This window comes from Lepus europaeus, chromosome 3 (assembly GCF_033115175.1).
Source record: "Lepus europaeus isolate LE1 chromosome 3, mLepTim1.pri, whole genome shotgun sequence".
In the NCBI taxonomy this organism is placed as follows: domain Eukaryota; kingdom Metazoa; phylum Chordata; class Mammalia; order Lagomorpha; family Leporidae; genus Lepus; species Lepus europaeus.
Window position 1 is genome coordinate 134376300 of NC_084829.1, and position 13005 is coordinate 134389304.

Genomic DNA, 13005 nt, shown 5'->3' on the forward strand with positions numbered 1-13005 from the left:
GCCACTGGACAGGAGGAATAAGTTCTAATATTTATAGTACAATCAGAAAAGTATGGTAGACAAGAATGAATTGAGTATGTCCCAAAAGCTTACAGAGAAGATTTTGAATATTCCTAGTACAAAAAAATGATATGTATCTGAGTTTATTGATATGCCAGCTTACCCTGGTTCTGATCATTGTATATTCTGTTCAGGTTTTGAAATATTATACTGTATCCCTTAAATATGAGTGATAATATGTGTGATTTTAAAATAAATGCTTAAAAATCCAAGCTGCAAATATTCAAGGGTTTATTTTTGTAAAATTAAAATGTCTAATTTATTTAAATTAAGGAAATCACTGCAGAATTGTTCATATGGTTAAATGTTTCCTAGGTTTTTTTTAATGGTATTCTTTAGTGTGAAAATGTGGTAGCAAAACTTGGCCATGTAGGTATTTATAAAACATCCTGAATTTTATCCAGATTGCTTTCCCATGAAGAGACTTGCTTCCTTACAAATTGGTTTTTTAACTCTCTTTTTCACCTCTCACATATACACAAATTTTTTAAATCATTTCAAGAATGGTAGATCAGGATAATGAGAGTTGCAGGGCCTGTTGACAGGGGCACACTGGGTGGTAGGCTCTCATACATGCAAAGTGACTCTTATTGGCATGTCACCCTTATCAAATGTAATTTTGAAGAGATATAATGTTGAATAAAACTATTGCACATTATGGTCTTGCTGGGTCATCTACAAATGATGAGTAAGTGAAAGATAAAGTTGAGAAATGGTCTCTGAAGAAGAGGGCCAGGCTTGTTGGGGATTTGAAGACGTTTGTAAAAGCTGTGATGGGAAGCTGAATTTCTGATGACTTTAGTTAGTGCCTGTCAAGTGAGTGGGCTGCTGGTGGGCCCTAGCGATGTTAGAGTTTGAGTGGCACTAGCGAGCCTTGCAGGGTAACAGTGGTTTGACGGTGGGCTACTTTGCGGGTTTGTGCCTTTCTGCAACTGCTTTATGCGAGTAGTGAGTTGAATAGTTCGATCTCCAGAAGTGTAGTTTTAGGGAGAATGTTGGAAAAGATGACGAGGTGAAGCAATTGAAGGTTGGTAACGGGATGGGCTGAAGTTGTTCCTGCGAAGAGAACATTGTTTTCGACCTTGGAGTTACATTTCTTACCATAACATTGTAAATCTTGAGAGAAATCCCAATTAGTTAAAAACGCTGTTTATTTGTTTCTTTACTGGAGAGAGAGAATGTGCCCATGTGCTGATTGACTCCCAGTTGTCTTCCATGGCCTCTGACTGAGACCAAAGCCGGGGAGTTGGGAACATCTGCGTGGGTGGCACAAAGCCAGTTTGTTGAGCCATCATCACTGCTCCCCAGGGTCTGCATTGCTAGGAAGCTGGAGTCAGGAATAGAGCCACTCTGTGTCTTCAGAGACAAAGTGAACATCTAACTTAAAACTCAAGGAACTGCTCTCGTTGCATGTAAGAAATGTCTGACCTTTGGAGCTCAGTGCACATCCTGTCTATTTATTGAACTTTTAAAGTGACAATGTTGAAATTTTTGACTCTAGAACAGGGATGTGCAGAATCATTTGGTCTGGCCCTGCCAAGGCAGTCACAGGTGGAATTCAGAATTCAGTATGTCTGTCTATATAGCAGGCTGATTTTTAAGTTGATAATTTTGTATGGACCATAATTGATGTAAGAAATACCAAATGACTCCTCACCAAATAAAAGTTCCTCACCTCTGTTTTAGAAAGAGGATCCTGCTTTATTTTTTTTTCTCCTTCACTATTCTCTTTCTATTCCCAGTAGTGTTAATTAAATGTTCTATTTGAATTCTTAAGAAATTAAACAGAGGCTAGCACTATGGTATAGTGGGCTAAGCCTCTGCCTGTGGCATCAGTATCCCATGTGGGCACTGGTTCATGTCCTGCCTGTTCCTCTTCTGATCCAGCTCTCTGCTATGGCCTGGGAAAGCAGTAGAAGATGGCCCAAGTGCTTGGGCCCCTGCACCCACATGAGAGACCTGGAAGAAGTTCCTGGCTCCTGGCTTTGGATCGGTCCAGCTCCAGCTGTTGCGGCCATTTGGGGAGTGAACCAGCGGATGGAAAACCTTTCTCGCTGTCTCCCCCTCTGTAGCTCTACCTCTCAAATAAATAAATAAAATCTTAAAGAAAAAGAAATTAAAGAGTCAAAAGGCCCCACATGTTCTGTTTTAATAATACAAGTATCTCAGATTTTACTATTTAGTGAAGTTTTTGAGCTTTCATTTTTTCAAGGATTGAAACTTAACTATTAAAGATTATGTGATGAACAGATTTTTGAATTCAAAATAATTCATTGAGTTTTACTTCTCTCTTTAGGTAATATTTACAGATTTTAAGGTTGTTAACGTTCTGGCAGTGTGTAACATGCCATTTGAAATCCGTTTGCCAGAATTCACAAAGAACAATAGACCTCATGCCAGGTAGGTCTTTGAAGACTCAAGATAGTTTGAAATTACTAGTCAGGCTATTATTATTTATATTAATTGTGGCTTTTTTAAAAATACAGTTATGAACCTGAACTTCATCCTGCTGTGTGCTATCGGATAAAGTCTCTAAGAGCTACATTACAGATTTTTTCTACAGGAAGTATCACAGTAACAGGTATTTTGTGATGTTGAAACTTAGACTTGTCAATTTTGGACTGAATGATATAAAAGATGCACCTGACAAGATAGAAATAATGTCTTATTTGTCCCCTACAAGGAAATACAATCTCCCAACTTTTAACATTATAGATTGGTGTTACCTGTTTTTGTACTGTTTGTAAATCTTAGATATACTATGCTAGTTTGTGTATTTCTTCATTGTCTTGGTGAGATTCATCCATATCATTCTATATAGTTGTATGTGGATCTTTCATTATTGTCTAGTAGCCAGTGCATGAATATACTGTCCATGAGCATTTGAGTACTTGCCAGCCTGGAGCTATTAGTAATATTCTAGTGTACACCCCTGAAGTATGGTTTTTAATTTTGTGTTTTGGATTTTCTTTAATTGTCCAGAAAAAATTGTATTCTCTCGGTTCATATGACTCTGTGTAGGATTATGGAAGTGTAGATATTTTAAACTAATTTAAAACTCTGAACTACTTGATGATTGGTAATTCTGGGAAGTCACTTGTCCCCTTTTTTAACTCTTCTCACCCTTTCCTCCATTGTGTTTGTTACAGGACCCAATGTAAAGGCTGTTGCTACTGCTGTGGAACAGATTTACCCATTTGTGTTTGAAAGCAGGAAAGAAATTTTATAATTCATCACTTAATGAATCTCTAACTGAGCACCTTTTAAAACCTGCTGCACATTGGACTCAAAGCAAAAGGAAAACTGGACCAACAGTAATTGAGGAAATAGACTCTTTTATTCATTCATGGCTACAGTGTAAGCTCCAGTCCCTTTGGATGTTATTTCAGACCTTGCTGTAATATAAAAAGGAAGTTTACAAGACATGACATTGCTGCTTTTACAAAAGGACATTCTATTTATTTTCGCAGTAATTTTCATGTCCCCATAAGCAGAGCTGTCACAGTGTGCACTACCTTAATTGTTTTATTGTTATTTTTTTTTCCAGTTTGAGCTGATGTGTTTTATTTGTGAATAGTCTTTTACATTTTTGTATGCTGAATATGGGCACCAAAGAACCTGTAAAAGTTATCTTTTTCAATTGAATGTGCACAAATAAAAGTTTGGAAAAGATCTCTTCATATCCATTCTATAACTTTTATTCCCCATTTTCTAAACAAAAATTGTATTCATGATTTTTTTTTAATCTATGCAAGCTTAGACTGGCTAAAGTGTGTTGGCTTCTTTTTGAAGTGTATTTTGTGTACGTATGTATATGCCACATGTGTATAGTATCTTTTAATGCTCTGTTACCAAATATCAAGTAGAATTTTTTTCTTGCAGATTAGAAATAAAAACATGTATATAAACTCTAGGGAATGGGAGTAGAACTTTATAGACAAAAGATAATGTTTTATGTTGTTAATTTAAAGTGATAGAAAATGTTACATAACTCTTAAGAGATTGTAGTTTTAAAATGAAAAAGTTCCCTACTAGATGGCTATGAGAAAGAAGCTGTGACGGGTTGTACACCATTTGTACCTTTGTTACTCTGGAAAGACTCAACTGTAGTTGTATGAAAGTGATTGAGGTTCTTGTCTCATAAACCTTAGGTTGGTGCTCCAGGCTAATCTTAGAGCCTTGTCAGATGTTGGTAACATTGTGCTCTTTTAACAAGTGCCCACAAGCTGCCTCTGTGCCACAGGATAATTATAATGTGGTTCACCTTGGAACTTGAAAGCCATTTTGCCAGATATTTTCCATTGTTGTGTCTTAATGCAGCTGAAAATGGCTGTTCAGTATATGGGATTGCTACTCTTAAAAGTTTTAGTAAATAACACATTTATGAAGCAGTGTCTTCCAGGCTTGCCTGTGAACCTTCGAACGGTAATACAGGGGCAAGCTGCCATTGGATTTCACTGCCTCCATCTAGGAGTTTACTGTAACCAGCAGGGATTTTACCTAGAAATAAAGCTCAGTAGAGTCAGAATCACTGCTCAGTAGAAACTGAACAATATCCCAATAACAATCTTCCACTAGAACCTAAATTACCAGAATATTTTGAAACCTTTATGAAAAATTGCAACATTTTAACCTCCATATATAGTATGTTTTCCTTATCACATAAAATCTTGAAAACTTAGGTTAAGTACTGCATTGAATAATACACATTATTTCATGCTTATTTTTATCTTCCTTTTAAATGCCTGCCTCTAACACTGCTCATTTCTTCAAAAGTAGGGGTAAAGGCTAACTATAATATTTTATTTCTTATGAAAGATTTAATTGTGATTTTTTTTAGAATTTTATTCTTTATTTTTACATTTTGTCTATTTGCTTTATTTTATGATCCAGTTGGGTAATTGAACTCATAGATACAGAAAATAAAATTAAAGCGTTATAGGAGGACTCTAAAATTTAGGATTTTCACTTAGTCTTAACAATAGTAAGTGACCTCCTATTTTGCAGTGTTCACAGAAAAAGAAATATAGAATGGGGAGTGGGGGAGGGGCATGATTAAAGAGCCAAGATGTGAATCCAGATGATGTGGTATTTTCAGTATTCAAACAACTTGAACCCTTAGCAGATCACTAGCTCGTTGAAGTGCTTTATCTGAAAAGGTAGGGAGGCCAGGCTGACCAGACCTGGTCTCGAGAGCACCACCTGGCAGAGTGTTCATGTGCTCTACTACACAAGGCTGATGTCCTCTGTTGGCTTTCCACAAGTACTGTCAATTTTTTAATATATAAATAAAAACTGTGAATATATATATGAAAATTATAAGTATTCCCCCCTTTTTATTTTTGAAAACCAAAAAGCTTGATTTGGTGTTGAGGGGTGGGTGTCGGATGAAAATTAGTTTGAAGACTAAATTGTTTAGTTACAGACTGGGGATAATAAAAGAAAAACAGTGGTTAAGATACTGAAGTTGAAGTCACTATTAAGAAACCAGCTAGGCTTATAATAATTTCCTGTCCATTTTCAAAGAATGGCTAAACCAAGAAATAGCTAAGGTATGTACCTATAGTGTTTGAAATTCAAAGTGAACACATGGTACTCTTTTGTTAAATACAGTTTGCGATGCTTAGCAAAGAAAGAAAATTTGATACTGATCTCTTGTCTTGATTTAAAAAAAAAATTTCTGATAAAAATTCTTATTTTAAGCTTCCTAAATTGATCCTCTGCAGAACACACTTTCCCTTCTCTTTCCAAAACGAAATCTTATAAGCTGTAACTTGTATACAGAATGTACGATAGAATTCAGATCTCAGATCTCCTTTTCTTTGTATGTGTGTGTGTGTTTGTGTGTGCACGCCAGCCCCTGTTAATTTAATCATTCCATTTTAGGGCCAGGACTTTTATTGTCAGTCTCCTGAGTCTCTGATATTAGTTTCACTATTGCTTTACACAGATTTACCATCTTTCCACTGTTATAAGGAACATAGTAGCCATGTATTCTTGTAGTCAAATTGGGACAATTTGTCAGGAGCCAGTAGGAAAATTACAGCTAAATAAAAGGGTTTTGCCTCTTGGGATTCTTTTTTCTTCACGCTAATTGAATTTTTTAAAAACTCTTTCAAGTTAGGTTTTCTTATTTTCAAGTTTTTGGTGTGTCTTTCATACCTTGTAATAAATTAGTAATTTAATGGGTGACCAAGTAGTCAAAATGTTCAAAATTTTTTATTATGTAGTTTCTGTCATATCCAAATAATTTTGGTAAAATGTCTCAGTTCAGCTGGAGGAATGAGAGCAGATGAGAGCCGTCCATCATACAGGTGAAAGCCAAAATTGCTGGTACAGTCAGTTGGCCATCTCTGTTTCATCACATAAAATAATATGAAGATATGTCTTCAATCATCTGAAAGCATTAACTATAGCCTGTGTGCCGTAACCTGAGGTAGAGGTTATTCCTGAAGACTGAAGAATTCCAGGAAACTAGAAATTACTATAAGTTAACATGACAATCTTACAAAGAGAAGTTTTATTGGTTTGATTTAATAACTTAAACCTAATTGCTTAGACATTTGGATAAATAATAGTCTGTGTTTTATTAACAGCTATTTCTAAATAAATATGGTCCCAGGATTTTTAAATTGTCCTTTCTGTTCATAAAAAATGGAAAGATGCTGCTTTTTGGCTTGCAGAATTCTTTCATCTAATATTGTGCAATATTTACATGAAATTGATAAAAGTAGATTATTTTGCATACTTCATGACATAAAATAAGCTGTATAGTCTGTACTCGTTGAACTGTAACTATATTATCGCTAGGACCCTCACTAGTACCCTGTCCTAATCTAGAGTATATGTGCAATTAAATTTTCCACATTGTGTGTCCTGGTTTTTTGTCACACAAGACCCAGTGCAAGGAGTGTCTTATATTAGGCAAAAACTAAACTCGTGTCCACACGTATTGTGTCTGAATAATAATAAATATGCAACTGGCTTCTGTACATACATAGCTTAAGGCAAAGGTTGATCATTTCACCAAGACCTCATCTCACCAAGGCTGCTCTGTGAAAAAGTATTGAACCAGCCAATATATGTGTATATATTTTACCTGATTTTGTGCTCAGAATAAGAAAGAGATCACTTAGAATCTTGTACCTCATCCACCTTTTGGTGAAGAGGGGATTAAAGGTTGTGTTTCTAATTTCAGGAAGACCCTAAAACTAGCTCCATGCCACAGAAGAGGAAACACGAGTGGCACATAGCTTCCAGTATCGAGACCTCCTCCTGCATGTTCTTGAGCTGTGTCAGCACTCCAAGGCTCCCAGGACTGGGGAAGGCTGCTGTGGATGTCCAGCCACACAGCTTTTTACACTCCTAAGAGCTGCTCTTGGAGTTTTCCTTTTTGAAGCTGTGTTGGCACTAATTCTTCTTGGTGATGATTCATAAAACAAATGTTGTTTTTCACATAGTTCCTAAAAGAGAAAGGCACTAATGAAAATGTCATTCTTAGTTTACATTATTTGAATGAATATGTGCAGGCAATTATTCACAGAATCACCTTGGGTTTTAACGTTTTAGCCATCCAAAAGACATTTCTATTGCAAAGTCTTGATGTGTCACAAAGTTCAGTAAACCACAGAACTTTGGTCAATGTCACAAAGGTTCCAGCAGTTGACTTCTTAGAACACAACCACAGCTGTCTTCTCTGTAGGGAAGAATTCCAAGTAGGATTCCTATTTCAGCATTTCCATTTCTCACACTCTACTGATAGGCCTGTGTTTCATCTACACACCCTGCTCTGCATTATTCCTTCACGCCTGTGTTGACAAATTCTTTTCTACAACATTACACTAATCAGCATGTATAGTGCTATAGTATTTTATCTTTATTTTTTTTAAGATTTTGAGAGGTAGAGTTATGGACAGACAGAAATATTTTCCTTCTGCTTATGCACTCCCCAGATGGCCACAATGGCCGGAGTTGGGCCAATCTGAAGCCAGGAACCTGGAGCTTTTTCTGCATCTTCCATGTGGATACAGGGGTCCAAGCACTCGGAACTTAAACCAGCACCCATATGGGATGCTGGTACCACAGGCAGAGGATTAGCCTACCATGCCACAGCGCCAGCCCTTGTCTTTATTTTTTGAAAAGAGGAATGCCATCTTCGAACTTTCCATTTCAGATCTCTCTTACTGTGGTTTACTCAAATGAGTGACTGCAATGTGCCATGCTCTGGCAAGTGATGTGGACAGCGTGAAGAGAGATTTGCTCTCAAGGAGCTTACATTTTTACTAGGGGAGGCAACAAATAAAGTATGTGTTTAAATAAAGGAGGGGAAATGCTAATGCAGAAAGCTAGGAAAGGGAAAAGGAGTGACTCGAGGGTGTTCTATCATACAGGTTGCATATCTCTATAGAAATGCAACTAGATGAAACTAGAATGAAATGAGGGAGGAAACCATGTTAAGAATTCTGGGTGCCAGCACTGGGATGTAGCGGGTAGAGACACCACCTGCAGTGCCGGCATCCCACATGGGCGCCAGTTAAGTCCATCTGCTCCACTTCCTATCCAGCTCTCTGCTGTGGCCTGGGAAAGCAGTAGAAGATGGCCCAAGTCCTTGAGTCCCTGCACCCACATGGGAGACCTGGAGGGAGTCTCCTGGCTTTAGATTGGCACAGCTTCGGCCGTTGCAGCCAACTGGAGAGTGAACCAGAGGATGGAAGACCTTTCTGCCTCTCCTCTCTTCTAACTCTGACTTTCAAATAAATTTAAAAAAAAAAAAAAAAATTCTGAAGAACTGAAGAGTGGGAGCAGGGAAGGTACCTGGAGGGAATTTGAAGTCCAGCAAAGCGGTTGGTTTTGTTTGTGATGGGAAATGCTGTTGCTGCGTGTGCAACTGTAATCCCATAGAAGTGGGTGCTGTTGGTGCCCTGGAGGATGAGGTGTGAGGTCACAGGAGATGGTATAGATGTGACGCAATTGCTTGGAAAAGCCGGCAGGACGGCTCACCAGGGAAGGAGGGAGATTGCAGGGTATTTCTAGACATCTGCCTGAGATTTGCGTTCTTCAGTTTTAAACAAGCCTGGTCAACACAGTTGTGTGTGCCTCAGCTCGTTTAGCTAGCTCCTCGGAGGGAGGGATAAAAGAAGAGTTTTAATCAGAGTTTAAGTTTGCCTACATGCTGCAGAGAGAGAGAGAAAAGGAGAAGCACGTGTGCTAAGGCTGACCTTGGAGTTGGACATGGAATTAAGCAGGGAAGGAAAGGAAGCGACAACTGGGCACTGGAGGAGCCTGAAGCCGACATCTTCACGTCATGCTCCAGCCTCTTCAGTCATCTGTGTGCTGTCCACTGTGGTCACTTCCTCCTCTGTAGCTGGCCACGCCAGCCCCACCATCTGGGAACATTTTCTTGCCTTCAGTGATCCCTGTTCTGACTTCCCTCTGGCTTCACTGTTGGCTCCTTTTCAGGCGGTCTTGGTATTCCATCTCCTCCGCTGAACTTGAAATGTTGGCATAATCTAGGGCTTGGCCTTGCGCCCCATCCCTTTCTCTGTCTGCTCTAAGTGATCTCATAATACCCGTGTGGGTTTAAATAGGGTGACAGGGAAAGTATGAAGGCAGTAGAACAGACTGGTGGGTGTGCAGGGAAACATACTTCTAGATGGAAAAGACAGGTGGAAAGACCCTGACTCTTCAGCATATCTGCTATGGTTGGGATGTGGCAAGAAGGCCAGTGTGGCTGTGACGGTAAAACCGGAAAGTAATAGGAAGTGTATGGCTTAAGGCTATCACAACACTTTTACTCTGGATGGAGAGCCACCAGATGATTAGAGCAAAGGAATGGCGAGGTCACATTTACAAGACTACTCTGGCTGCTGCACAGAGTATACACTAGAGGAGGAGAAGGGAGGAAACAGGCACCAGACAGGTTGGTACCAGTGATACAGGAGAAATCATTCATGGCAGTGAAGCAGTGCCATGAAGTGTAGCAGCGAAGGTGGTCAGGCTCGGATAGGTATTTTTTTTTTTTTTTTTTTTGACAGGCAGAGTGGACAGTGAGAGAGAGAGACAGAGAGAAAGGTCTTCCTTTGCCGTTGGTTCACCCTCTAATGGCCGCCGCGGTAGCGCGCTGCGGCCGGCGCACCACGCTTTTCCGATGGCAGGAGCCAGGTGCTTATTCTGGTCTCCCATGGGGTGCAGGGCCCAAACACTTGGGCCATCCTCCACTGCACTCCCTGGCCACAGCAGAGAGCTGGCCTGGAAGAGGGGCAACCGGGACAGGATCGGTGCCCCGACCGGGACTAGAACCCGGTGTGCCGGCGCCGCAAGGCGGAGGATTAGCCTGTTGAGCCACGGCGCCGGCCTCGGATAGGTATTTTGAACTAAGAACCCACACAACTTCCAGATAACTCAAATACGAGGTGTCAGAGCAGATCAGGGAAGACTCAAAGGCAAGGTTTATGGCCATGGCAAGTAAAAGGACAATATTGACACCAACTGTGACAGGTGAAACAGTAGAATAGGTTTGGGAACATCACTGTTCAATTTAGGACATGCCAACCTTGAAATATCTGTTCGACATTGAAACGTGTAAGCAATTAAATGTAGGAAAGTCTCAAATTGAGGAGAGAGATCTAAGCTAGAGATGTAAGTTTCAGAGTCGCTGGCATGCAGGTACACAAAAGCCATGACGTTGCTCCAGGAGCCAGTGAGGGTGACAGAGAAGCGATCAGAGGCACATCAATTTCCAAATAATAGAGTAGGTTAAAAGAGTAAGATGGAATTAGCTGGTGGGACTAGCTTAAGAGGAGAGGCTGGTAAGGTAGGAGATAGCCAGGAAGCAAGACTCCTAGAAAGCAGTGAAGCAAGTACTTTAGGAATGCTGGGTTCAGTGTAGTGAGGGATGAATTGGCCACTGGGCTTAACAATGTGAGGTGACCCAGATGTTAGCAATTTCAGGAGGTGGTGGCCCGAGGTTCATGAGAGAAGAGGGACAGTGAAGCTGATGACAGTGAGTAGAGACAATTCTTCCAGAAGGACTTGGCTGTCAACTCCAGAAGAACAACAGGGCAAGAAGTGGAGTGAAAAATGGCACCAAAAGAGCTTAAAAAAAAAAAAAAAAAGAGGGGCCAGAGTTGTGGCATAGCAAGTAAAGCTGCCGCCTGCAGTGCTGGCATCTCATATGGGTGCTGGTTTGGGTCCCGGCTGTTCTACTTCCAATCCAGCTCTGCTGTGGCGAGGGAAAGCAGTAGAAGATGGCCCAAGTCGTTGGGCCCCTGCACCCACATGGGAGACCTGAAAGAAGCTCCAGGCTCCTGGCTTCAGATTGGCACAGCTCTGGCCATTGTGGCCATTTGGGGAGTGAACCAGCAGATCAAGGACCTCTCTCTCTCTCTCTCTCTCTCTCTCTCTCTCTGTTTCTCTCTCTCTGCCTCTCCTCCTTTCTGTGTGTAACTCTGCCTTTCAAATAAATAAATAAATCTTTAAAAAATAAGGTTAAGCAAACAATCTTAAAAAAAGAGAGAGAGAGATGGGGAAAGAATCATTGCAGGGTTTTGTGCTGATAAATAGAGGTAAAAATACAGATAATGCAATTGTGAGAAGGGAAGATTGTTGGAGCGCGTGCTGGAGATGGGAGAGGGCACAAAGGCGTTGGAATGGCTGAGGCAATATGTAGAACCTGGGGGAGGTTAGTGAATTTGGATGCAAACTCTGCTGTGTGGGTTGATATGGAAGGTGATGGAAGGTCACTGCTCTTTGTGTACACTTTCTCAGTGAAGTCAAAGCAAGACCATCAATAGGGAATAAGGAGGTGATCCTTCTGGAGAGAGAAGGGGGTCTTGAGCTGTCTTAAGGGAGGGGCAGAGTTAGTGGGCCAGGGTCTTGATGATTGCCAGGCAGCATTGAGGGTCACGAGGTCAGTGACCATGATGGAAAATAAGACCAAGTGACTGCAGGGCTACTAGGACATTCCATAAAATATAGGTCCCATCATTACCATAGCCCTACTTAAAGTACTTGAGTAGCTTCAAGTTGCATTGAGAATGAAACCCGAACTCCTCAGGCTGCAAAGCCCTACTGTCTAGTCTCTACCTGCTTTCCAACTTACTCTCAAAGACTACCCCTTCCGGAACTTTTCTGTTCCTGGAACAGTTAAGTGTGCTTCCAAGTTAGCCTTGCACTCACTGTTCTGTCTGCCTCAATTCTTTTCCTCCTATCTTCTCAGATTTTATCTTAAATATTGTCTCTCTAAATAACCTCAGGTCTCCCAATCCATAGTAGCACCCAGTGCCTAAGATGCTGGTGTTCCATGTCGGAGTGCTTGGGTTCAGCCCCAGCTCTGTCACCTGACTCCCACTTCCTGCTAACGCAGACCCTCGAAGGCAGCAGGGAATGGCTCAATTAAAAAGGTGCCTGTCATCCATGTCGAAGGCCTAGATTGAGTTTCTTCCTCCTTGTTTCAGCCTTGCCTGGTGCAATTGTCTCTGTTTCTTTCTCTCTCTCAAATAAATATTTAAAAAGAAAAAAGAGTAGTCCCCCAGTCAATATCCAACAAGAATGTCTTAATTCTCATGGTGATTTTTCTCAATGATACTATTGTAACATCTAGCTCAGTGCCTGGTGCATCATGAATGTTCGATAATTTATAATAAAATAAACTTGAATAAAGGAAGGAATGGCCACATCAAATTAACTGCTAAAAGTGGGGAATAACTAAACTCCAGAGCTGAAATATTTACATGAAAAATTGACTTGTTTGTATTCTCTGTTTCCACTTCAACTGGGGGAAAGAGCAAATAAAATCACAGCTGAAATAGCAAATAGAGTGAGCATCTCATTTCAAGTTTGTAGCTGGCAGGGCAGAAGTTCAAAGTCAAGTCTTTTCAAGTTACATTGCTGCCGAAATCTTTTCTGACCTCTCAGCTGAATCACTGTTTATTTTATAAGAAACCT

At 40.4% G+C, this 13005-nt stretch overlaps 2 protein-coding genes across 4 annotated transcripts in view; one reads left to right on the plus strand and one right to left on the minus strand.

Moving 5' to 3' along the window:
- Positions 1-6684, plus strand: part of TBPL1 (TATA-box binding protein like 1) — a 40222-nt gene extending 33538 nt beyond the window's left edge. For all 3 annotated transcript variants that reach the window (XM_062186794.1, XM_062186792.1, XM_062186793.1), the window contains exons 5-7: positions 2357-2460; positions 2547-2641; positions 3210-6684. In XM_062186794.1, coding sequence (XP_062042778.1) covers positions 2357-2460; positions 2547-2641; positions 3210-3289 — 279 coding nt within the window. In that variant the 3' untranslated portion in view covers positions 3290-6684. The remainder of the gene's footprint in view (positions 1-2356; positions 2461-2546; positions 2642-3209) is intronic.
- A 107-nt stretch (positions 6685-6791) lies between these two features.
- Positions 6792-13005, minus strand: part of SLC2A12 (solute carrier family 2 member 12) — a 64178-nt gene continuing 57964 nt past the window's right edge. Inside the window, exon 5 of the mRNA XM_062186791.1 lies at positions 6792-7523. Within this exon, the coding sequence (XP_062042775.1) occupies positions 7418-7523 (106 nt within the window). The 3' untranslated portion in view covers positions 6792-7417. The remainder of the gene's footprint in view (positions 7524-13005) is intronic.